Source organism: Mytilus trossulus, chromosome 7, assembly GCF_036588685.1.
Source record: "Mytilus trossulus isolate FHL-02 chromosome 7, PNRI_Mtr1.1.1.hap1, whole genome shotgun sequence".
NCBI lineage: Eukaryota > Metazoa > Mollusca > Bivalvia > Mytilida > Mytilidae > Mytilus > Mytilus trossulus.
The window spans coordinates 16,547,194-16,574,424 of NC_086379.1; the positions used below are offsets into that span (position 1 = coordinate 16,547,194).

The following is a 27,231-nucleotide window of genomic DNA, read 5'->3' on the forward strand; positions in this document are numbered from 1 at the left end:
GCAATTTTGCGCCTGTCCCAAGTCAGGAGCCTCTGGCCTTTGTTAGTCTTGTGTGGTTTTTAATTTTAGTTTCTTGTGTATAATTCGGAGTTTAGTATGACGTCCACTATCACTGTATTAGTATTCATATTTTATAAGGGGCCAGCTGAAATACGCCTACGGGTGCGGGAGTTTCTCGATACATTGAAGACCCATTGATGGCCTTCGGCTGTTGTCTGCTCTATGGTCGGTTTGTTGTCACTTTGACACATTCCCCATTTCCTTTCTCAATTTTATTAACCGGATGTGTTATCACATAAGCAACACGACGGGTGCCACATGTGGAGCAGGATCTGCTTACCCTTCCGGAGCACCTGAGATCACCCCTTGATTTTGGTGGGGTTCGTGTAGTTTATTCTTTGGTTTTCTCTGTTGTGTCATGTGTGCTATTGTTTGTCTGTTTGTCTTTTTCATTTTTAGCCATGGCGTTGTCAGTTTATTTTCGATTTATGAGTTTGACTGTCCCTTTGGTATCTTTCGTCCCTCTTTTATACTGAAATTTTGGAGGGAGGGGTGGTCGAATATGCGTACCAAACCATGGCAGTAAATTCAGTCCGTTGATTGTGGCTATTACCTGGCAGAAGCAGAAGAAGAAGCAGAAGCACAGATATCCGTAAATCAGAACTCAAATGTTATTATCTACATATGATTTTAAAAGAGCACATATTAGATGACAAAACTTTAATTTTAACAGATTCGTGTAGAATGTTGATGTATACACATGCTACAATCATGTCATTTTACATTGTTTTCAATGGAAGTGCTGCATTACTTTTTTCCAGGTGTATAAAAAGGCGCCTAGCTGTACTTTTATACGTATTATTGAAAAATACATATCATTTGATTTACTTATACTAGCCGGATTCAGCTATATTATGCCACGGCAGGTTTCAGATAATGTATGATATTCAACAAACGTATCGTATAGTTTTATTAAATATTTGTCTATTTAATGCCAAATGAAATAAAATATCCTTCTAGTCTAGCCACTCATGACATAGTTTTTGTCGAGGTTATGAAGTGATATTACGAGTGCTCTTTAAATAGGAGGAACTTATATGGAACAATAATAATGACTTGCGATACACTGGTTTCTTTCCCCGTAAGTCTGCTGTCCATTAGGAAAAATAATTATAAAAATAAGACATATTACGATGGACGATAAAAACCAACAATATGACAATCTTTTGATTGGAATTCTTCAGAATGAAGGCAATATTTCTGGATTTCTAGACGCAGTATTTGGTTTTTTGTTTAGAAGGTTTGCATAAATATTTTATTGTCTTTTTTATCAGTTTATGTATCAACATCCTAGCCTGACCTAGGCTAGGTCCACAGACACTTGTTTCTATCCATGGGAAGGTTGACTATCCATATAAATAGGTGCTTCTATTTATATGGATATGGTCAACCTTCCCATAGATAGAAACAAGTGCCTAAATTTAGTGAATAAATCTAAATTTAAGGATCATAATGAGGATATCATATCCTACCGTAGTCTAAGATCGTTCATCTTGTCAGTTCGTTAGGTATTTGTGTTTGAACTTAACACACGGGGGAAACTCCGCATTGATGTCACTACGGTACTTCTGGCGTAGAAAAACAGTGCAAAATACGTTTTTTCTGCACTTTTGAATAAAAAAACATTTCTAAAGGTAAGTTTTCATTGTTGTTCTCAATTATTGCCAAAAAATGCCAATTTTCTAATGCCCGTTTCAATCCCAACTTCCGAATATTTAAAAACATTCTTGAACTTCACAAAATCCCATTTCCGGCCTCCATTGCTTTGTGTGCATTCCATTCAGCGTCATCAATCTTGTGGCAGGCAATACAGGTCAAGCAAATCGTATTTTTAGGAATTTAAAAATGACATGCTCCTTACCTCTTTCTCGATTTTCCCGTGAAAAAAACCCAACCAATATGAAAGGAAAACTATATGAAAAAACGATGTCCATGCCATAATTTTAAACAGGCATATAGAGTTGGTTGATGAGAAACAATTTACATTTATTTTTCATAGAATTTTCTTTTTATTCATTATAAAAAGATCGATATTCTGACCATCATGACTGTAGGTAAATATTCATACAAAATTCCCTTGATGTCAAAAGGGATGGCAAAAAAAGAGTTTTCCTGTTGAATAAAACCCAGAACTATTGCAAACTATTTTGAAGCAATATCCCAGAAAGAAATAACGTAATTGCTGTAGACTGAAAAATCCCCTAATTGACAGTAGAGCAATTTGATTGGATATAACGAATTGACATCACGTGATTTTGACGCCATTGAAATTTTAATGTAAACAAACAAGGTCAGAAGGTTCCGTATGGGACATCATCGTACATTTAGTTACTGACAAACAATTACGAGTTATCAAGCTTGCCAATGCATGGTTATAAAAAATTAAAGCTAAGTCTACAGAAAAAATAAGAAAAAAAATAGCCTTAGTATAACGACTTATCATTACACCTGGATACATTATTTCTTATGAAGGAATAATCTTGAAATCTGATTGGTTAACTACATTACCCGGGTGTAAATAATACCCCACCCCAGTTTACCCAGGGATAAAAAAAATAATATTTAACTACGCGCTGCAGTAATAAATAATAGAGTTACAAACATTTCCTTTCTAAAAACATTATAAAATGTGTTATTTATTACCTTTTTTATTAAAAGAAGTAATCTCAATTGTTATTTTGAATTATTTGCAATGCACTGTTTCGCTTGTGTAAGCAGTAAAGGGGAAGTAACTATTTGTTTACATCTGCTTGAACAATGGCGACAAAAAGATTTGCCTGTCATACTGAAGAGGAAATTTTGGTTAAAAGGGCAAATGTTGTGCCAAAAAACACTGCAAAATCAAACAAAAAGAGTGCAAACATGCTTAGGGCGTACCTGACAGAAAAAGAAGAAGATCCACAGTTCGAAAATTACTCACGAGTGAACTGAATGTTGTTTTGAGTAGTTTCTATTTGGACACCCGTACGTCTGATGGACACATGCATAAAACCTTATCTCTTGACAATTTTAGATATGGTCTAAATAGGCACCTGAAGGCTCCGCCGCACTTAAAACTTTTGATATAATAAAGGACACAGAATTTTTGTCGTCAAATGAAATCTTTAAGACAGCAATGACTGGGCTGAAAACACTTGGAAAAGGAGATGTACAGCACTACCCTGCGATTGAGGACTGTGACATACAGAAACTGTATTCAAGTATCAACATGTCAACTGCCACACCATGTGGGTTGCTGAGCAAGGTACAAATGGACATTCGTCTGTATTTTTGCCGTAGAGGTGTAGAAAACATACCAGAAATGACCAAGGACACTTTTATGGTTGATGTAAATCCAAATACAGGAGTAAAATTTGTCAAAAAATCAAAGGGATGAGTTAGTTAAAAATAGAAGATACAATGAAAAGGAGAATTTTGGTGGTTTTATGACAGAAAACAAGGACTCGCCCCTGTGTCCATTAACTTCTTTTGAAAAGCTTCTATCTAAACTTCACCCCGATAACAATCGACTTTGGCAGCGTCCCAAAGATACTTTTTTCTGACAATGACAGTGCATGGTATACAAAACAGGGGCTAGGTAGAGACTCTATAAGTTCTTCATGACAAAACTGAGTAAAGCTTGCAATTTATCCAAGATTTATACCAATCACTCAATAAGGGCCACCAGTACAACAGCTTTATTTAAGAATGAATTTGCAGATTCACAAATTATGGCCGTTACAGGTCACAAATCTGTCAACTCTTTAGCTGTTTATCATCATGTGTCGGACCAAGAAAAAGAAGAAACGGGCCAAGCCATTCAGAAGTTGATACAGCCTTCAGCTACCATGAATACACCTCAACTGCAGTTACCTGCTCCACATGCACACGAAATGTTAACTGCTCCAAAAGCACACAGAACGTTAACATTTCCTCCAATTCCCAATCAAAACAGCTTTTCAAATGAACTAGTACAAGCTCCTACATGTAGTTTGGATGAAATTAACACTTTAAATGATTTTGACATAAATCAACTATTTTCAAATGAATGTTTTTTCACAGAAATAGGAAATCGCCAAGTTGAGTGCAGCAGAATTTGACAATTACTAAAACTTCTAACAAGCCATTGGGACCAATATTCAGTAACTGTAATATCGGAAAAGTGGAAATAGTTTTCAAGCATTAAAACACATCATCAGATGTTTATTATAGACAAATTATGAACCTTCCAAAATGTTATCATGTTAATTAATATTGTTAAGTTAAAATAAAAATAAAAATTTGTATGTTTGAACATGTATGTTTATTAAAAAAAACAGTGTTGGATGCACACCTAATATTTCAAATGGTCTTGACTGCACACTTTGCATTCGTCGTCTGTAACCTGAAATGATCTTGACTGCACACTTTGCATTTGGTTAAAATATTACTTTGCTTTCATCTTTTATTTATAATCGTAAATGGTCCATTATTTTTGCGGCACACTTTGCTTACATTGTCTATAAACAGAAATGTTGTGAAACACACTTTACTTTTGTCGTTTAAATTTTTTTATCAGAATTTTACGACAAAGTATTAAAATAAGGAAAAAAAATTTTCTAAAGAAATAAATTCATTATCTTGGTGTAATCAGGGGTGTATGAATTTTCAACAACAGTGTAAAATTCTGTACACCCCTGACTACACCAAGATAACTAATAATGTCATATGACAAATGAAGTTACTGGTAATTTTTGGTGCATGACAATACAATGTAAATGTACACTTACTTTTTGATGATAAAAAAAATTACCTGAATTTAATGATTCACATGAAATTTCTTCCAAAAATGATAGTAGCGATAAAAATGAGAGACCTTGACAAATTACAATAAGGATATTTTGACAATCACACAGATTTTTTTTTACCAATTTGACGCTAACAGTTGCTGAAAAACCCTGTTTGATGCTAATGGTAAAGGCTGTTACCACACTCAAGTATAACAATCGCTTTACAGATCAGGTGTTGATCAGGAGCTCTTGTCATGCTTGTGGTCCTTGTGATGAATTTTGACAATTAGCAGTCCATAGTTCTAAATAACCATCATGACCATCATGACATAGACTTCAAGATGTCAATAAATATGAATTCAGGGCTGAAGAGCTACATGTACAGTTTTGTAGCTATTTAAACATTCAATTTAAAATAGACCTCTTTTTTAAAAATTTATAAATGGTGCAATTTTGTATGCTTTAATTCAGCAGGAATAAACTCTTTGTCATTAGTTCGGCCAAGTCGGTAGGGCTTAATAAACAGATACATGTACACCAGGATGGAACACCTTTTCAAAAGTGGGTATGCCTTTATTCAGCAGGATTGCAATCCTTGATCATTATTCATTTATTGGTAAGAGGGAGGTGCTAAAAATTTGACAATTTGAGTTGACTGCGAGTTGTAATGGAATCATGGATTGATATTAACTACTGGTAGGGAAAATAAGATGCTCATGATGCTCATATTCTCCACCTAAATCGGATTTATGTTTGATTGTGTAACACATTGTTCATGTTGTTTATATCACAGCATATTTTGGTATGAAAACTTGTAATTTGATAGCAATAATGTAACAGGTACTATGTTCCGTCAGTTACTTTGGTCCAGCGGAACTTTTCAACTAGTTATTTACTTCCAATAGAACTTTCCAACTAGTTGTTTTATTCCCTGTGCAGTCGAAAAGTTCCAGAAAAAAGTAGCTAGTTGAAAAGTCCTGGATTAATGACTAAGCTCATGAAGCTAGTTGAAAGTTCTTGCTGATCAACATGATCAAAACAACTAGTTAGCAAAATTTAAGTTGTATTTCATAGCTCACATAAAACGGAATAAGTTGCATTATCATGCAAATTTAGTATTCATAGTACCCTCAAGAGAGGGAAAAATACCTCTCCTCATGTGGGTACTTTTAAAAAATCAATTTCAGATTAATGTATAACAATTAATTAGAACTTATTCCGTTATTTTACTTTGCATTAATTTTCCAAATTGAACTTTGTGACTGGTTGATAAGTTCTGTTGGAACTTTTGTAATCAGTATCTTGGCAAGGTTCAAATATAATATGTTGCACTTTTATTTTGCATCAATTCTTTAAATGGAACTTATTGACTGGTTGATAAGTTCCGCTGGAAGTTTTGGGCTAGTTTGTTAGGTCCGGTTTTGACTAATTTGGCAAAAATAAACTTTCTAACCAGTTGATATGTTCCGTTGGAACTTTTCAACTAGTCACTTTGTTCCGGTGGAACTTTTAAACCAGAGGAAAAATAAAGTAACTAGTTAATAATTTCCGCCCGAAACTTTTCAACGTCAGAACGAAACAGCATTTACAATAATATATCATGTATAAGGGCATAAAATGACACCAAATTTACCTGCAAAACTTGACTTTACATCTTTTTCCAACTGAAAATTTTCAGAGAATACTGTAAAAGCAGAAATTTTCGTGGAGGATTTAATTTTGTTTATTTCGTGGAAAGAATATTTCCACGAAATTAAGACCCCCACGAAAATTTAACCTACATATAATATCACTTTCATTTACTGGAAACCACGAAATTAAACCCCATGAAATCTTATATAGAGACAAAACCACGAAATTTTAACCCCACAAAGATTAATGTTTCTACAGTATCTATTACAGGTATTATGATCATTATAAAGTAATTTAAAATTTTATTTCCGAATTTTGAAAATTTTATTGAATATTGGAGTTTGGTGTCAGATATTATATAATTGTTCACAAGTTTCAACATTGTAGAACTTGTTCTATAAAATGCATGTGTCTTAAATCCTAGGTGACAATTGAGACCATATGGTGACCCTATACTTGTACAGTATATTGTCTTTAAATGTTAAAGTTTTGAGAAGGGTCTTATTAATATCCTACATGTCCTACACTTATTCTATTACAGAACTGACTACTACAGAATAATGAAATCAAAGACAGACAAGTTAGGATTTCCACCGGGAACAGCTTCAAATTTAATGGTTTCTGTAGGTACACTGTATTATTGTAAAAACTGATATATGTTTGAGAGCAAGTCTTAAGGAAAAATGTATTCATAGTATTATATTTGAATTTAATTATATTGCCTATTGGTCAAATAAGATATTGAATATACATGATATATACATTACATACATTGTATGTACATGAACCTCAATCAAATATGTCCATTCTAGTTGAAAACATTTTGTCTACTTAGTCTTCTATTTAGTCATGTTAGTTATGCAGTTTTAGAAGTACTGTACATCATACAAAATTTAACAGAAATGTAAACCATATATGACATGTATGACTTATCTACAAAAATGATCTACAGATGCTGGAAAAAGATAGTATTCTACAGTAAAATAGTCACCCCAAAATATTAAATGATGGACAATTTTCCATCAAAGTCAGAAATAATCCACTAAATGTGAATGCCTTAAAATCAAATTTCACCATCATAATCATATGCAATCATGTTTTCATCCCCTACATGCCCTAGGGATTAAAAAATCCAGGGAAGGGTAAAATTTGGTCCCAACTTCTCAATCATGGTAGGAACATGGCTGATAGTAAGTCAATGATATTTGATAGGCAATTATTTACATGTTTTATACATGTAGCATACAATTAGAATTAAGAGAAGTGTACAGATAATAAACTATTTTAAACAATAAATACAATTTCTTGTTATTTGTTCATCATGTTCATACCAAATACATTTTTTTTTGTACTTTGAAATCATTCTTCTCATTTCTATCTTGTATGGTTTCAATTGTTATGACAACAAAATATTTATACATTTGTACGTTTAATTTAGGTACTTTTAAAGCTCACAAAATGTATATAGGGGCCTCAGTGGATGAGTGGTCTAAGTAGATACTACTGTCATTACTAGCCTGGTCCATTATTTAGTCAACACTGAGGTTGTGAGTTTGAACCCCATTCATTAAAGGTACACTCAACTTCAATTATAAATGACTAGGATTGTCGGTTTGCCTATTGAAGGTCATCATTGGTTTTCTCTGTGGACTCTAGCTTCCTCCACCAATAAACACTGGCAGCCACGAAATAGCCTAAATGTGGTGCTTAAAAGTGGTGTTAAAAAATAAATATATTCAAATAAAATCCCAAAATTAATAGACATGATAGATAAATGATCCCGATGACCATATACTCTATCTGATATAGAAATAAATAGATGTTGATCATTTTTTTTTATTATAAATTTCTATTAAATAATTGTTGAACTTTATGATAGGCATTTAAGAAGTATGAGAAGATTACCACTGGGGATGAACAGAAGAAAAGTAAAGGACACAGGATAGAGAGGGATAAAGAAAAAGCTTCAACAGTCACTCAACAAACTAAAAGTATATACTAGTATATTATATTAATTATACCTCAATAGATATTCAATAAATTTTGATAAAAAGAGGAGTTCAATATTGATTAGTTTTAATGTCATGATGACCATGATGAGATCATGAACATGTTGAAATTAATTTATGGTAATTTTAGGTATGAGCCATGGCTTTATCCACAAAAATATTTGACACATTTATTAATCAATCTTTGTATAAGAAATCTCGGCCTTTATTTTACATCTAGAAAAATAAAATAACCTGCTAAATGTTATTATTAATAATTCTTTTCATTTTCATTCTTTTTTATCTTTTCTAATGTTTGTATAACACAGATGTTTCAGATGCTACCCCTGAACACACAGAAGTTTCTAATGAGAATAAAACCACTCACCGTCCAAATCAAGACACAGAAAAAACTGTAAATAAATCAGGGGAGCAACCCAACACAGAAGTCAAACTTGATTCAAAACTACAACAAGATATTAAAGAGGATTCTGTTCCTCAAAAATCAAATAGTGCAAAAATAGAAGAAGATGCCAATCCTGAACTTGCAAGGTTTGTTGATTTATATTTCTTGCAATCTTTCATTTCGCCAAAAGGGAGATGTTGTATATGTTAGGTGCATACATCTTAGACATAAAAAGATGTGGTATAGTTATCAAAGGTACCAGGATTATAATTTAGTATGCCAGACGCGCGTTTCGTCTACATAAGACTCATCAGTGACGCTCATATCAAAATATTATTAAAGCCAAACAAGTAAAAAGTTGAAGAGCATTGAGGATCCAAAATTCCAATAAGACAACTGTCCATCCAAGTCACAATCTGTAAAAGCAAACCATTATAGGTCAAAGTACGGTCTTCAACACATAGCCTTGGCTCACACCAAACAGCAAGTTATAAAGAGACCCAAAAATGACATGTGTTAAACCATTCAAACTGTCTAATCTATATAAAAATATAAAATGTGTCTAAAAACTGCTTATCCTGTCAAAGTTAAGAATTTCAAAATAATCAAGAACAATGAGTAATAGGTTTCAATTAAGGACAATTCTTATCAAACATGAATAAATTCAATATTTGACAGCAACCAACTTTCTTTTTGTTCATGATGGCCGTTATTTTTCATTTTAATTTCCTACAGAATGAATGCAAGTGTTTCAGCTTCCTTGAAAATTGATTTGTTTTATATACAAATGTTGAAAAATTAAGTTCAATCTTAGGACATTGGACATCTATAACCACCTTTATGCACATTGTAAATATGCAACTGTTTCATTTTTTTCTCCAGACAACAAGCCATATACCAAGCCAGTTCTGAAAGTTACAATGGTGCAATCCGTGATAATTATTCCTGGTCTCAGAGCATTACAGATCTTGATATATGCCTAAAGGTACATTGTATGCACACGAAAACTTTATACAGAAAACCAATTTATCTCTAAAAGCATTACATTATGACTTATCCCTTATACAAATAGGGGTCCTGACAGAAGTTTCTGAAACCATGGCTTCCCTGGCTACTGTGACACAAGTTGGAGAACTTCAAATTAAATATCAATAAAATCTTATATATTATTATAATTGTCTTTTATTCCCTAACACCATGAACACCATAGACACAGTTTTTTTTATGTTTTAATAAAAAGTAATGTTAGAAAAAAATCAAATCTGCTAATCTTAGGCTTTGATGTACATTAAAGAAACTCACCTTTTGGACCCCAAAATTGTAAATATTTAACCAAAAAATGCATAATTTTTATGAGGTTGTAGGCCTAGGGTTATACAAATCCTTAACAGTGAATATGACCAATTTTTTATACACTGACAGTCCAGTCAATCTAGCATAAAATTTTACCCTTACCTTGAAGTAATTGCAACAGAAGATTTTAAAGTTTTAATCTTCAGCATTATACCCCATATTTTCACAGAAAAAAGTCCCATAAAATTTAACTTGAGGGAAACATAAAAAATCATGATTTTAAAATTCCTATGGAAATTTGCATTGATATAGAAGATACAGTACTTGCAACCTTAGGCGTTAATATTTCAGTGATCAATCAGCGGTCATCGATCAGTCACCGATCAGTCAAGTTCGTGTCATACGCACGTCAGCAATCCGTCAGACGGATAGTACCGATCGACCTTGATGATGGATTGAACTTGAATACGTCTCATGATAAACTAACACAAATTATGGAATCTAAGTTTCGTTTAATTTAATTAAAATGGCGACTGGTGAAAATCGAACGTTTAAAGAAACATTGGTTTATTAATTATTTAGAAAATTTTTATTAATTGAAATGAAAATAAATGTACAGATAAAACCTGAATTAAAATATCTTCATTAAAGAATGGTCTTTTTCGTTTTATTTACTAGGTAATATATTTTCAAACATGGCGAGTTCTAAAACGGTGTCTTCATCGCATTTTTGATTTTATTATTTTCCAAACATACTCGGGTAAAAATAAAATGAAAGGATCGGTTATTGAAAAATGTAGTCTATTTTTTTCAATATTTAAAATTTTTGTATCCTTATCATCATAAATTCTTTTTAAAAAATCTAGGACTTTCTATATTCCTGTCACAATCTAAGCCGTTAAAATAACAAATTACAAAAATAACTGCTGTTTTTTTAACAAGAAATATGAAAAATTTCAAAAAATGCAAATAACATTACATTATATTTTTCTGATAGTCTTTTTTTTACCTTAATAAAAAAGAACTACTCCTAAACAATGAAAAGTACAAAAATCCAATGGTGGTAAACATAAATATATTCCTTAAAAAGAAAGAAATAACTTTAAGCAGATTTATTCTTGAATAATTCACATTTTCTACCAAAAAACATATGAACATCATTTATAACAACTGATTGCAATTGAAATTACAATATTTTCCAATATGAGAAGAAAAATTTGTATTTTAGGTAATGCGTACAAAAAAAAATAATCTCTTTTTCCTTAAAGTAAGCATAATCTATGAAGAACAACCAATCCTGATATACAAAAAGTAATGAAATCATATGGCGGTTAATAATTTTAAGCAGATTTATTCTTGAATAATTCACATTTTCTACAAAAAACATATGAAAATCATTCATAACAACTAATTGAAATAGACTTTTAAATATTTTCCAATATGAGAAGAAATATTTGCATTTTAGGTAATGCGTACAAAAAAAATAATATCTTTTTCCTTAAAGTAAGCATAATCTATGAAGAAGAACCAATCCTGATAAACAAAAAGTACTGAAATCATATGGTGGTTAATAATTTGTATCCTAATAAAGCAATTACTGCATTCTTATTCCACAAAAATAAAAGTTTAAGTATTTTAAGTCTCATTATATCTCAATTCTAATTAGAAGACTTGTCTCAAGATGGTAAAAATAACTGATTTCAAATTAAATAGTATCATTTTTGATAAAAAGTAGAATAATTTTGGTTATTTTAAACAATGGGAACAAAATTTTAGTATGAATTTTCTGACATTCTTTTAATATTATGAAAGAAAAATATTCTGAAATATAAAAAGTACAAAAAACCAAAAGCAGTCAATAATTTTCAGTAAAATGAAGAAATATTTGCATTTAGGCAACGCATAAAAAATTTTAATATCTTTTTAATTAAAGGTTAGCATATTTTATGAAGAACAGCCAATCCTGATGTACAAAAAGTACTGAAATAATATGACGGTTAATAATTTGTATCAAAATAAATCAATAACTGCCTTCTTATTCCACAAAAATTAAATTTTTAGTATTTTAATTCTCATTATATCTCAATTTTAATTAAAAGACTTGTCTCAAGAATGTAAGATGGTAAAAATAACTGATTTCAAATAAAATAGTATCATTTTTGATAAAAAGAAGAATAGTTTTGGTTAATTTAAACAATGCGAATAAGATTTTAGTATGATTTCTCTCACATTCTTTTAATTTTATGAGAGAAAACTGTTCTAAACTATTAAAAAGTACAAAAATTCAATGGCGGTCAATAATTTTCAGTAAAATGTTTCAGTAAATATTTGCGTTTTAAGCAATGTGTACAAAAATTTAATATCTTTTTCCTTAAAGTAAGCATAATTTATGAAGAACAGCTAAACTTGTACAAAAAGTACTGAAATCATATGACGGTTAAGTATTTTTATCAAAATAAATCAATAACTGCATGCTTATTCCACAAAAATAAAAGTTTAAGTATTTTAATTCTCATTATGTCTTAATTCTAAGGAGAAGGCTTCTCTCAAGAATGCAAGATGGTAAAAATAACTGATTTCAAATAAAATAGTATAATTTTTAATAAAAAGAAGAATAATTTTGGTTATTTTAAACAATAGTATCATTTTTAATAAAAAGAAGAAATATTTGTGTTATTTTAAACAATGCGAATACAATTTTAGTATGAATTCTCTGACATTCTTTGAATTTCATGAAAAAAAACTATTCTAAATATAAAAAGTACAAAAATTCAATGGCAGTCAATAATTTTCAGTAAAATGAAAAAATATTTGCATTTTAGGCAACGCGTATCAATATTTTATATCTTTTCCTTAAAGTAAGCATATATTTTATGAAGAACATCCAATCGTGATGAACAAAAAGTACTGAAATCATATGAAGGTTAATAATTTGTATCAAAATAAATCAATAGCTGCATTCTTATTCCACAAAAATAAAAGTTTATGTATTTTAGTTCTCATTATATCTCAATTCTGATTAAAATACTTGTCTCAAAAAGGTAAAAATAACTGATTTCAAATCAAATATACTGAGTGCCAATGAAAACGCAACACTTGGTTTTTCAAAAATAAAATTTATACTAGAACTGATAATCTTTCAAAATAATTTTTTCTTGAAAATTAACAATTTCAACAATAGATCGATATCAAACAAAAACTGTTTCCTTGTCATCTTTCGGGTGCAATAGGAAAACGAAACATCCAATGTCGAATCATCAACTCACAGTCCTTACACAAAATGTTACAGCCCCGTGGTGCAGTGCAATCTCTACAGCGCCGTGAAGTTGATCATCCCGGACGTTTAATGTGATCTCGAGGAATGTTATTCCTCTTGTCCCGCAAAGCAAACTGAAGCTGACATTATGATATTGGTGGGGGTTCTCATCGTCTTAACCATGTTAAATCTGATGCAAAATTTGCTCGATTGGACCAAAATTCAGAGAAAAGCAAAACTTTTGGCCAAGGCGCGTGCCAAATGTCTATGTTACCACCACTGATGTTTTTTGGTACATAATGAATGTTTTTTGGTCTACAGAATTCGATGTTTACACCAGACGTCTGTTTAGATGTCACAAAGGAAAGACTGTGGTGCTCTTTAACAATTTTTGCGCAAATGGTGCTTTACTGAAATTGCTTCTAAAGTTCTACCGTGACCTCCATTGAACTCTCGTGACCTTTAAACAGCCATCATAGTAGATATCAGATATATGTTAAAGACCAAATGTATTGGTCTTGCGGAGCTGGATGTGGCTTATCATTAAAAGATTCATTTTGGTTGAATTTGTTGATGATTTGGGATATTGTAGAGGCTACAACTTCAGTCTTCTCGTAATTTTATACTGTGAAAGGCTTCACTGGATCATGCCCAAAACTGCATGTCGCTGATTGTCAGAAAGTCCTGGCATTTACTCAGATGTTTATTGCAGTTTGTTAACAATAAGGGCGGGAAAATTCATGACATTAGCCAAGCTTTAAATGACAAAATCGTGAAAATGGTGGGTATGTTGAAAAGCGGTAAACTCGGTTTATGTCCGTTCAAAATAACCCTTACTTCGCATTTGTTCCAAAAATCACTCAACCGTAAAATTGTCGACAATTGTCTTAAAAGTCATTTTCAACCAACTATACAAAGTTTTAATATAGATAAAATTAAAATTATAAGATTTTTTTGAAAAACAAAAGTGTTGCGTTTTCATTGGCACTCAGTATAGTATCATTTTTAATAAAAAGAAGAATAATTTTGGCTATTTTAAACAATGCCAATAAAATTTTAGAATGATTTCTCTGACATTGTTTTAATTTTATGAAAGAAAGGTATTCTAAACTATAAAAAGTACAAAAATTCAATGGCGGTCAATAGTTTTCAGTTAAATGAAGAAATATTTGCATTTTAGGCAATGCATACAATAAAATAAACGCATACACAAATTTAATATCTCTTTCCTTAAAGTTAGCATATTTTATGAAGGATAGCCCACTGTGATGTACAAAAGGTACTGAAATCATATGAAGGTTAATAATTTGTATCAAAATAAGTCAATAACTGCATTCCTATTCCACAAAAATAAAAGTTTATTTTTTTTTATTCTCATTGTATCTCAATTTCTCATTAGAAGACTTGTCTCAAGATAGTAGAAATATCTGATTTCAAATAAAATAGTATCATTTTTAATAAAAAGAAGAATAATTTTGGTTATTTTACACAATTCGAATAAAATTTTAGTATGATTTCTCTGACATTCTTTTAATTTTATGAAAGAAAACTATTCTAAACAATAAAAAGTACAAAAATTCAATGTCTGTCAATAATTTTCAGTAAAATGAAGAAATATTTGCATTTTAGCAACGCGTACACAAATTTAATATCTTTTTCCTTAAAGTAAGCATATTTTATGAAGGACAACCAATCGTGATGTACAAAAGGTACTGAAATCTTATGACGATTAATAATTTGTATCAAAATAAGTCAATAACTGCATTCCTTTTCCACAAAAATAAAAGTTTATTTTTTTTAATTCTCATTATATCTCAATTTCTGATTAGAAGACTTGTCTCAAGATAGTAAAAATATCTGATTTCAAATAAAATAGTATCATTTTTAATAAAAAGAAGAATAATTTTGGTTATTTTACACAATTTGAATAAGATTTTAGTATGATTTCTCTGACCTTTTTTATTTTATGAAAGAAAACTATTCTAAACTATAAAAAGTAAAAAAATTCAATGGCGGTCAATAATTTTCAGTAAAATGAAGAAATAATTGCATTTTAGGCAACGCGTACAAAAATCATAATAAAGCAATAATGACATTCTTATTCCACAAAAATAAAAGTTTAAGTATTTTAATTCTTATTATATCTCAAGTCTAATTAAAAGACTTATCTTGAGTTGATTGATTTCAAATAAAATAGTGTCATTTTTTAAATAAAAAGGAGATTACTTTCTGGTAGTTTTTTACAATACGAACAAAATTTTAAAATGATTTCTCTGACATTCTTTTAATCTTATGAAAAACGACTTTTTCTAAACTATAAAAAGTACAAAATTCCAATGGGGGAAAATAACTTGCATTTTCGTAGGAAAAGGTTCATGTTAACTGACACATTTAATACAATTATGTATTATATATGTCTCTGATGTTCACAATATTTAATACAACACTATTAATCAACACAAACAATTAGCACTTTAATTAAGCATCTTCTATTGTTATACTATTTTTACTTTTTTTATTGCAACCAATTTTATTACAAATTAACGTGTAAATTATGGTGTCTTCGTTGAGGTCCGCGTTCATGGATTGTAAACAGGTATCTTGAGTTCGGTTTACATAAGAATTTGAAATATATACGTATCTGTTCGATCCGTGCATAAATTTTATTTACTGATTGATCGATGACATGGTAACTCTCACGTAGGTTATTTGACTTATCTGACGGATCCTATGGGTCACCGATCACTGATCATTCATCGATCAGTCAAACATCCGTCATTGATCATTCACCGATCAGTCAAACATCCGTCATTGATCATTCACCGATCAGTCAAGTTCACGTCAAACAGTAACGCCTAAGGTTGCAAGTACTGTACATGTAGCTCTGGAAAAAAAGGCAGAAATATCAATAAAAATTGATACAAAATTATAACTTTACTGCTTCTTTTCAACAGAAAGTATTGATTCTTGATATTTGAGTCGTCGTATTTTTGGGGGCTTAATGCTATATATTAGAACTAAAACATTTTCACATTATAAAATGGTCAAAAAGCCATAAATTCTTTAAGTTCTTTAATGAAAAATGTGCCAAAAAATAAAATACCCATAACACTTCGGTTTTGTACACTTCATGAGCAGAAGATTATATATTATAGTCAAATACGAACTTTTATCCCCATGAAAGGATGATACTTTACATGAATTTAAAGGAAATCAACTAAAAACTGACAGAAAAAACCCTAATTTTTGCAGAGTTATCTCCCTTTCAAATGTTAATTCTTCAACTTCGTACTTTATTTGGATTTTTAAAAACTTTTTTGGATTCGATCATCACTGATGAGTCTTTTATAGACGAAATGCGTGTCTGGCATATATATGAAATTAAGTCCTGGTATCAATGATGAGTTTATTTCCATAAAACATTAGAAATGCTGATTTTGAGTTTTCCTCAAGTAAGATTTTATGGGACTTTTTTCTGTGTATATTTGGGGCTTAATGCTATTGATTAGAATTAAAAAAAAATCTGTTGCAATTAGTTTGAGGTACAAAGTTTTAACTTAGTTTGATTGAATATGAATGCAAGAGATCATTAAATTGATGTAATTATGTATTCACCCTTTCTGAAAATAATGATATTTATTGGGAATTTGAACATTCATACTACAAAACAACCACCAAAGCCTCATTAATTAATTGTTTTATTTTATCCCTTATTCTCAGCAAGAAAAACATTTTGAGACAAATTGCCGATAAAAAACAATGGCACTTAATTTTTGTTTCTGGCTTCATCAGGTTGATTATCAACTCACATTGTGGGTTTGCTTGGTATTCTTATTGATGAAGTCATTATTAAATTACATAAATGCAATTATTCTTTATATATCTCCGTATTTACAATTTAAATTAAAGCAAAAATTATTATTGTGAATAAACCTGACCTGAATTTTTCTTTACAGATTCCAAATTATATCAAAAAGGGTAAAGACATCAAAGTTTGTATTGAAAAGAAGCATATTAAAGTATCCCATAAGGATGAATCGGGACAGATGGTAGAGTTAATGAATGGAGAATTGTGCTGGGAAATAAATAAAGAGGAATCAATATGGAATCTCGTTCCTACAGAACATATTTTGGTTTGTATAATTAAATAATATTTTAGTCTAAAAAGGATGGGAACTTTTTAATGTTGAATTCAAATTCCCCAAGGTCATGGCACACATTTTCATTCTCAATATTGTAAACTTGGTGTTCTCATGGAGACAGAAGATAAAATCACAAATCGGAATCGATGATGTCATCACACTTAGGCATGAAGTTGCTTATCAATTTCTAAACAAATAAACACTGAACTTTTTATATAAGAAATAACACTATTAATATTTTTGCTGCAACTTTTTTTATGGGGAGGCATTATATTTATTCTATTTATTATATTATAAATGTGATATTGTTGCATTTTGAAGCAACCAGCAGGACTAAAGATACTGCATTACAAAATGGAAAACTTAACTATCTTAATAGTGAAAACCTATGGTCTGATTTATGCCAGAAAATAACAAACAACAACATGGCATAGAGCAACTAAATTAATCTTAAGGTTTCTGACTTGGAACAGGTATATAAGGATTGTGGCAGGGTGATCCATGTATGTAAGGGTTCAACCCCCTTACCAGATACAGAGTTGAGACAGTATAACACGAGAGCAAATTATACAAATCAGCTGGAAAAGACTTGACTCATCAGATTGTCACAAATATAATTATAAAGAAGATGTGGTATGAGTGCAAATGAGACAACTCTCTGTTCAAGTGGGATGAACAGATTTGTATGAAATGACTAGAGTCATAGCTAGTGTATCTTTGTATGAAATGACTAGAGTCATAGCTAGTGTATCTTTGTATGAAATGACTAGAGTCATAGCTAGTGTATCTTTGTTTGAAATAACTTAAGTCATAGCTAGAGTATCTTTGTATGAAATGACTAGAGTCATAGCTAGTGTATCTTTGTATGAAATGACTAGAGTCATAGCTAGTGTATCTTTGTATGAAATAACTTAAGTCATAGCTAGAGTATCTTTGTATGAAATGACTAGAGTCATAGCTAGTGTATCTTTGTATGAAATGACTAGAGTCATAGCTAGTGTATCTTTGTATGAAATGACTAGAGTCATAGCTAGTGTATCTTTGTATGAAATAACTAGAGTCATAGCTAGTGTATATTTGTATGAAATGACTAGAGTCATAGCTAGTGTATCTTTGTATGAAATGACTAGAGTCATAGCTAGTGTATCTTTGTATGAAATGACTAGAGTCATAGCTAGTGTATCTTTGTATATAATAACTTAAGTCATTGCTAGAGTATCTTTGTATGAAATGACTAGAGTCATAGCTAGTGTATCTTTGTATGAAATGACTAGAGTCATAGCTAGTGTATCTTTGTATGAAATAACTTAAGTCATAGCTAGAGTATCTTTGTATGAAATGACTAGAGTCATAGCTAGTGTATCTTTGTATGAAATGACTAGAGTCATAGCTAGTGTATCTTTGTATGAAATGACTAGAGTCATAGCTAGTGTATCTTTGTATGAAATGACTAGAGTCATAGCTAGTGTATCTTTGTATGAAATGACTAGAGTCATAGCTAGAGTATCTTTGTATGAAATGACTAGAGTCAAAGCTAGTGTATCTTTGTATGAAATGACTAGAGTCATAGCTAGTGTATCTTTGTTTGAAATGACTAGAGTCATAGCTAGTGTATCTTTGTATGAAATGACTAGAGTCATAGCTAGTGTATCTTTGTATGAAATGACTAGAGTCATAGCTAGTGTATCTTTGTATGAAATGACAAGAGTCATAGCTAGAGTATCTTTTTATAATATGACTAGAGTCATAGCTAGTGTATCTTTGTATGAAATGACTAGAGTCATAGCTAGTGTATCTTTGTATGAAATGACTAGAGTCATAGCTAGTGTATCTTTGTATGAAATGACTAGACTGTCATAGCTAGTGTATCTTTGTATGATATGACTAGAGTCATAGCTAGTGTATCTTTGTATGAATGACTAGAGTCATAGCTAGTGTATCTTTGTATGAAATGACTAGAGTCATAGCTAGTGTATCTTTGTATGAAATAACTTAAGTCATAGCTAGTGTATCTTTGTATGAAATGACTAGATTTATAGCTAGAGTATCTTTGTATGAAATGACTAGAGTCATAGCTAGTGTATCTTTGTATGAAATGACTAGAGTCATAGCTAGTGTATCTTTGTATGATATGACTAGAGTCATAGCTAGTGTATCTTTGTATGAATGACTAGAGTCATAGCTAGTGTATCTTTGTATGAAATGACTAGAGTCATAGCTAGTGTATCTTTGTATGAAATAACTTAAGTCATAGCTAGTGTATCTTTGTATGAAATGACTAGAGTCATAGCTAGAGTATCTTTGTATGAAATGACTAGAGTCATAGCTAGTGTATCTTTGTATGAAATGACTAGAGTCATAGCTAGTGTATCTTTGTATGAAATAACTTAAGTCATAGCTAGTGTATCTTTGTATGAAATGACTAGAGTCATAGCTAGTGTATCTTTGTATGAAATGACTAGAGTCATAACTAGTGTTTCTTTGTATGAAATGACTAGAGTCATAGCTAGTGTATCTTTGTATTAAATGACTAGAGTCATAGCTAGTGTATCTTTGTATTAAATGACTAGAGTCATAGCTAGTGTATCTTTGTATGATATGACTAGAGTCATAGCTAGTGTATCTTTGTATGAAATAACTAGAGTCATAGCTAGTGTATCTTTGTATTAAATGACTAGAGTCATAGCTAGTGTATCTTTGTATGAAATGACTAGAGTCATAGCTAGTGTATCTTTGTATGAAATGACTAGAGTCATAGCTAGTGTATCTTTGTATTAAATGACTAGAGTCATAGCTAGTGTATCTTTGTATGATATGACTAGAGTCATAGCTAGTGTATCTTTGTATGAAATAACTAGAGTCATAGCTAGTGTATCTTTGTATGAAATGACTAGAGTCATAGCTAGTGTATCTTTGTATGAAATAACTTAAGTCATTGCTAGAGTATCTTTGTATGAAATGACTAGAGTCATAGCTAGTGTATCTTTGTATGAAATAACTTAAGTCATAGCTAGAGTATCTTTGTATGAAATGACTAGAGTCATAGCTAGTGTATCTTTGTACGAAATGACTAGAGTCATAGCTAGTGTATCTTTGTATGAAATGACTAGAGTCATAGCTAGTATATCTTTGTATGAAATGACTAGAGTCATAGCTAGTGTATCTTTGTATGAAATGACTAGAGTCATAGCTAGTGTATCTTTGTATGATATGACTAGAGTCATAGCTAGTGTATCTTTGTATGAAATGACTAGAGTCATAGCTAGTGTATCTTTGTATGGAATGACTAGAGTCATAGCTAGTGTATCTTTGTATGAAATGACTAGAGTCATAGCTAGTGTATCTTTGTATGATATGACTAGAGTCATAGCTAGTGTATCTTTGTATGAAATGAATAGAGTCATAGCTAGTGTATCTTTGTATGAAATGACTAGAGTCATAGCTAGTGTATCTTTGTATGAAATGACTAGAGTCATAGCTAGTGTATCTTTGTATGAAATGACTAGAGTCATAGCTAGTGTATCTTTGTATGAAATGACTAGAGTCATAGCTAGTGTATCTTTGTATGAAATGACTAGAGTCATAGCTAGTGTATCTTTGTATGAAATGACTAGAGTCATAGCTAGTGTATCTTTGTATGAAATAACTTAAGTCATAGCTAGAGTATCTTTGTATGAAATGACTAGAGTCATAGCTAGTGTATCTTTGTATGAAATAACTAGAGTCATAGCTAGTGTATATTTGTATGAAATGACTAGAGTCATAGCTAGTGTATCTTTGTATGAAATGACTAGAGTCATAGCTAGTGTATCTTTGTATGATATGGCTAGAGTCATAGCTAGTGTATCTTTGTATGAAATGACTAGAGTCATAGCTAGTGTATCTTTGTATGAAATGACTAGAGTCATAGCTAGTGTATCTTTGTATGAAATAACTAGAGTCATAGCTAGTGTATCTTTGTATGAAATGACTAGAGTCATAGCTAGTGTATCTTTGTATGAAATGACTAGAGTCATAGCTAGTGTATCTTTGTATGAAATGACTAGAGTCATAGCTAGTGTATCATTGTATGAAATGACTAGAGTCATAGCTAGTGTATCTTTGTATGAAATGACTAGAGTCATAGCTAGTGTATATTTGTATGAAATGACTAGAGTCATAGCTAGTGTATATTTGTATGAAATGACTAGAGTCATAGCTAGTGTATCTTTGTATGAAATGACTAGAGTCATAGCTAGTGTATCTTTGTATGAAATAACTTAAGTCATTGCTAGAGTATCTTTGTATGAAATGACTAGAGTCATAGCTAGTGTATCTTTGTATGAAATGACTAGAGTGATAGCTAGTGTATCTTTGTATGAAATGACTAGAGTCATAGCTAGAGTCTCTTTGTATGAAATGACTAGAGTCATAGCTAGTGTATCTTTGTATGAAATGACTAGAGTCATAGCTAGTGTATCTTTGTTTGAAATGACTAGAGTCATAGCTAGTGTATCTTTGTATGAAATGACTAGAGTCATAGCTAGTGTATCTTTGTATGAAATGACTAGAGTCATAGCTAGTGTATCTTTGTATGAAATGACAAGAGTCATAGCTAGAGTATCTTTTTATAATATGACTAGAGTCATAGCTAGTGTATCTTTGTATGAAATGACTAGAGTCATAGCTAGTGTATCTTTGTATGAAATGACTAGAGTCATAGCTAGTGTATCTTTGTATGAAATGACTAGAGTCATAGCTAGTGTATCTTTGTATGATATGACTAAAGTCATAGCTAGTGTATCTTTGTATGAATGACTAGAGTCATAGCTAGTGTATCTTTGTATGAAATGACTAGAGTCATAGCTAGTGTATCTTTGTATGAAATAACTTAAGTCATAGCTAGTGTATCTTTGTATGAAATGACTAGAGTCATAGCTAGAGTATCTTTGTATGAAATGACTAGAGTCATAGCTAGTGTATCTTTGTATGAAATGACTAGAGTCATAGCTAGTGTATCTTTGTATGAAATGACTAGAGTCATAGCTAGTGTATCTTTGTATGAAATGACTAGAGTCATAGCTAGTGTATCTTTGTATGAAATAACTTAAGTCATAGCTAGTGTATCTTTGTATGAAATGACTAGAGTCATAGCTAGTGTATCTTTGTATGAAATGACTAGAGTCATAACTAGTGTATCTTTGTATGAAATGACTAGAGTCATAGCTAGAGTATCTTTGTATGAAATAACTAGAGTCATAGCTAGTGTATCTTTGTATGAAATGACTAGAGTCATAGCTAGTGTATCTTTGTATGAAATGACTAGAGTCATACCTAGTGTATCTTTGTATGGAATAACCAGAGTCATAGCTAGTGTATCTTTGTATGGAATAACCAGAGTCATAGCTAGTGTATCTTTGTATGAAATGACTAGAGTCATAGCTAGTGTATCTTTGTATGAAATGACTAGAGTCATAGCTAGTGTATCTTTGTATGAAATGACTAGAGTCATAGCTAGTGTATCTTTGTATGATATGACTAGAGTCATAGCTAGTGTATCTTTGTATGGAATGACTAGAGTCATAGCTAGTGTATCTTTGTATGATATGACTAGAGTCATAGCTAGTGTATCTTTGTATGAAATGACTAGAGTCATAGCTAGTGTATCTTTGTATGGAATGACTAGAGTCATAGCTAGTGTATCTTTGTATGAAATGACTAGAGTCATAGCTAGTGTATCTTTGTATGATATGACTAGAGTCATAGCTAGTGTATCTTTGTATGAAATGACTAGAGTCATAGCTAGTGTATCTTTGAATGAAATGACTAGAGTCATAGCTAGTGTATCTTTGTATGAAATGACTAGAGTCATAGCTAGTGTATCTTAGTATGAAATGACTAGAGTCATAGCTAGTGTATCTTTGTATGAAATGACTAGAGTCATAGCTAGTGTATCTTTGTATGAAATGACTAGAGTCATAGCTAGTGTATCTTTGTATGAAATGACTAGAGTCATAGCTAGTGTATCTTTGTATGAAATAACTTGAGTCATAGCTAGAGTATCTTTGTATGAAATGACTAGAGTCATAGCTAGTGTATCTTTGTATGAAATAACTAGAGTCATAGCAAGTGTATCTTTGTATGAAATGACTAGAGTCATAGCTAGTGTTTCTTTGTATGAAATGACTAGAGTCATAGCTAGTGTATCTTTGTATGATATGACTAGAGTCATAGCTAGTGTATCTTTGTATGAAATGACTAGAGTCATAGCTAGTGTATCTTTGTATGTAATGACTAGAGTCATAGCTAGTGTATCTTTGTATGAAATAACTAGAGTCATAGCTAGTGTATCTTTGTATGAAATGACTAGAGTCATAGCTAGTGTATCTTTGTATGAAATGACTAGAGTCATAGCTAGTGTATCTTTGTATGAAATGACTAGAGTCATAGCTAGTGTATCTTTGTATGAAATGACTAGAGTCATAGCTAGTGTATCTTTGTATGAAATGACTAGAGTCATAGCTAGTGTATCTTTGTATGAAATGACTAGAGTCATAGCTAGTGTATCTTTGTATGAAATAACTTAAGTCATAGCTAGAGTATCTTTGTGTGAAATGACTAGAGTCATAGCTAGTGTATCTTTGTATGAAATGACTAGAGTCATAGCTAGTGTATATTTGTATGAAATGACTAGAGTCATAGCTAGTGTATCTTTGTATGAAATGACTAGAGTCATAGCTAGTGTATCTTTGTATGATATGACTAGAGTCATAGCTAGTGTATCTTTGTATGAAATGACTAGAGTCATAGCTAGTGTATCTTTGTATGAAATGACTTAAGTCATAGCTAGTGTATCTTTGTATGAAATGACTAGAGTCATAGCTAGTGTATCTTTGTATGAAATGACTAGAGTCATAGCTAGTGTATCTTTGTATGGAATGACTAGAGTCATAGCTAGTGTATCTTTGTATGAAATGACTAGAGTCATAGCTAGTGTATCTTTGTATGAAATGACTAGAGTCATAGCTAGTGTATCTTTGTATGAAATGACTAGAGTCATAGCTAGTGTATCTTTGTATGATATGACTAGAGTCATAGCTAGTGTATCTTTGTATGATATGAGTAGAGTCATAGCTAGTGTATCTTTGTATGAAATGACTAGAGTCATAGCTAGTGTATCTTTGTATGAAATGACTAGAGTCATAGCTAGTGTATCTTTGTATGAAATGACTAGAGTCATAGCTAGTGTATCTTTATTTTTTTTTCTGTTTGTACCCTGTGGCAAATTCATAAGTGAGCCTAAAGTAACTTAAAATTTAAATTATATCATGTCTAAAAAGAGGTGTGATTATATATTATATATTAAATCAGCTATATTTACAAAGTGCAACTGTTTGTATTGTAGATTAATTTGGATAAAAAGCAAGAAAGATGGTGGGAGGCTATTTTAACAACAGAACCAAAAATTAATGTACAGAAGATTGATGCTAGCAGACCAATGACAGATTTAGATGATGAATCACAAACTAAGATAGAGGAAATGATGTTCAATGAGAGACAGAAGAAATTAGGATTACCACAGTCACATGAAAAGGTATTATGTTCTTAGATTCTGTGTATAAATAATGCTAAGTAAATTGTTTAATAAATATAAGATAAATAATGAGAGACTTGGGGTATCTAGAGTATAGTTTTTGAATAGCCTGATTTGCAATATAATTGAGACATAAAGATGCCAGTCTGTCACACTAGTAACCCGAATTTAACTTGATCGGACAAAAACGTGTTAACGCTGTTTAAATGAAATTAATCGTCATTTGATAAAGATTGACAAAAATTAAAAATCATTTTTAATTTATTTCAATGCATATCAAATCATTTTAATGCCAGTCAAATAGCTTCGCTTGCGGTCGTTCAATTTAATTCAAGTTGGCGGTAAGTTATGTCAAACAAATAGGCCACGCCCCCGTTAAACTATTTCAAACTGGTATCAATTCGTTTTAAACCGTTTTGCGACCCGAGCTTTTAACAGGTAAGTCACTCAAGCAAAACAACATCGATGTATCTTTCGTTTATTTGTTTCAAACTTTATCGACTTATATATATAAATGCGTGTATTCTTATTAAAGTAATATACTTCACAATTTAAACAAATGAATGATCAATACACGTAACATATAAAGAATTTAAATAAAAACAATAAAATATTGGTGCACGGTTTAAAAAATTCAAAACTTGTGAATCTGTTAAAAATAAAATAGTTAGATGTTTAACATATTTTTAATTTGCCCGAATGCAGTAGATCTTTACCTCACATATTCGTTTCAAAACTTGCAGAGTGCTATGAAAACTTGTGAATGTAAGTAACGTATGGTCCATTGCAATGACTTACAAACTTTAGGTATTCCTGTATATTTCCGTTTCTCTTTTTCTGTCTTACTATAGTGTACTCGTTAATTAAATATAGACACGGAAATTAAAGTATCTTACAAAAATTATTTATTTTTCACATAGTTTAAATCGATGAATCTTATAGTTTCGGTCAACAACAAATATTCCCTAGCTGTATATTGATATATGAAATAGCTTGTAATAAAAACAATGTTGTGTTAAATAATAAAATGAATGAACATAATGTTAACATTTGTTGAATTTAATCAACAGTTAAGTCTTGTACAACATTGCATATAAAGGAACAGCTCAAAAAACTTTTAAAACTGTGTCAAATTGTAATATCGGTCACTGACGCGAAACGGGCGTTAATTGCGGACAAGCAGCACATTACGGTAATTGTGAATTGTGGTTCCGATTCTGTAAGGGGATAAGTGTGCTGTCATTCACCGTGACGTACAAAAAGTCTTGCTATAAATAAAAATATATTCGGTATATATGAGATAAATCTTAGTCTGCGATAACGATGGGTTGGTTGATTTAAGTTTTACGGCCTTGACTTGCTCTAAGTCGACATTCTCTTACATCTAATGCATTTTATTTACGTTTAGGGCATATTATATAAGTCTACCTACCAAATTGAAATCAACATAAACATTATTAAAATAAATGGAAAAGAAACAATGATGCACTGTTGCTCTGATATAATTTTTATTAACTATATTTTAGCGGTAATGTCCAAATTAAAAACTAATTGTCGTACAAAAAAATAATATATCGAGGTGCTTTCGTTTTAGTTCGCGTTACATATCAAAATGAATGTCATTGGTCGGAACGTTTGCAAACTTTCAATCCAGGTGTTCTCATCGAGGTCCGCGTTCATTTTTCAATTCAATACACAATATTTCATCTAGGTGCTTTCGTTGAAGTTCGCGTTACATAGTAAAACGAATTTCATTGGTCGGAACATTTGCAAACTTTCAATCCAGGTGTTCTCATCGAGGTCCGCGTTCGTGTTTCAATTCAATATACAATAAGAAGTCCAATATTGTAAAAAAAAAGAATTTTAAACCGAAATTGAACAAAAAAGAAATAATAAAAAATATAGTCTATAATATGTAAATATTTTTTTAAGAAAGCTAACAATAAGATGAAAGAAAAATATGTGATGCTTAAGAACATTGATCTGGGCTGTAACACTCTATGTTGGAAATTTTAAAACAAAGTTGAAACAAAGGCTTGTCTTCATATCAAATTGTTTTCACGGCCAATTTCTTGCAAGAAGCAAACTCTCATTACTTCAGTGTCGCCCCTGCATGTTTTTGCGTGATCCATG

General features: G+C 31.1%; 1 protein-coding gene across 1 annotated transcript in view; it reads left to right on the forward strand.

Moving 5' to 3' along the window:
- The first annotated feature begins 1,115 nt into the window (after positions 1 to 1,115).
- Positions 1,116 to 27,231, forward strand: part of LOC134724714 (nudC domain-containing protein 3-like) — a 47,079-nt gene continuing 20,963 nt past the window's right edge. The window contains exons 1-7 of the mRNA XM_063587895.1: positions 1,116 to 1,300; positions 6,982 to 7,063; positions 8,320 to 8,431; positions 8,758 to 8,980; positions 9,717 to 9,819; positions 17,340 to 17,516; positions 24,910 to 25,098. Coding sequence (XP_063443965.1) covers positions 1,194 to 1,300; positions 6,982 to 7,063; positions 8,320 to 8,431; positions 8,758 to 8,980; positions 9,717 to 9,819; positions 17,340 to 17,516; positions 24,910 to 25,098 — 993 coding nt within the window. The 5' untranslated portion in view covers positions 1,116 to 1,193. The remainder of the gene's footprint in view (positions 1,301 to 6,981; positions 7,064 to 8,319; positions 8,432 to 8,757; positions 8,981 to 9,716; positions 9,820 to 17,339; positions 17,517 to 24,909; positions 25,099 to 27,231) is intronic.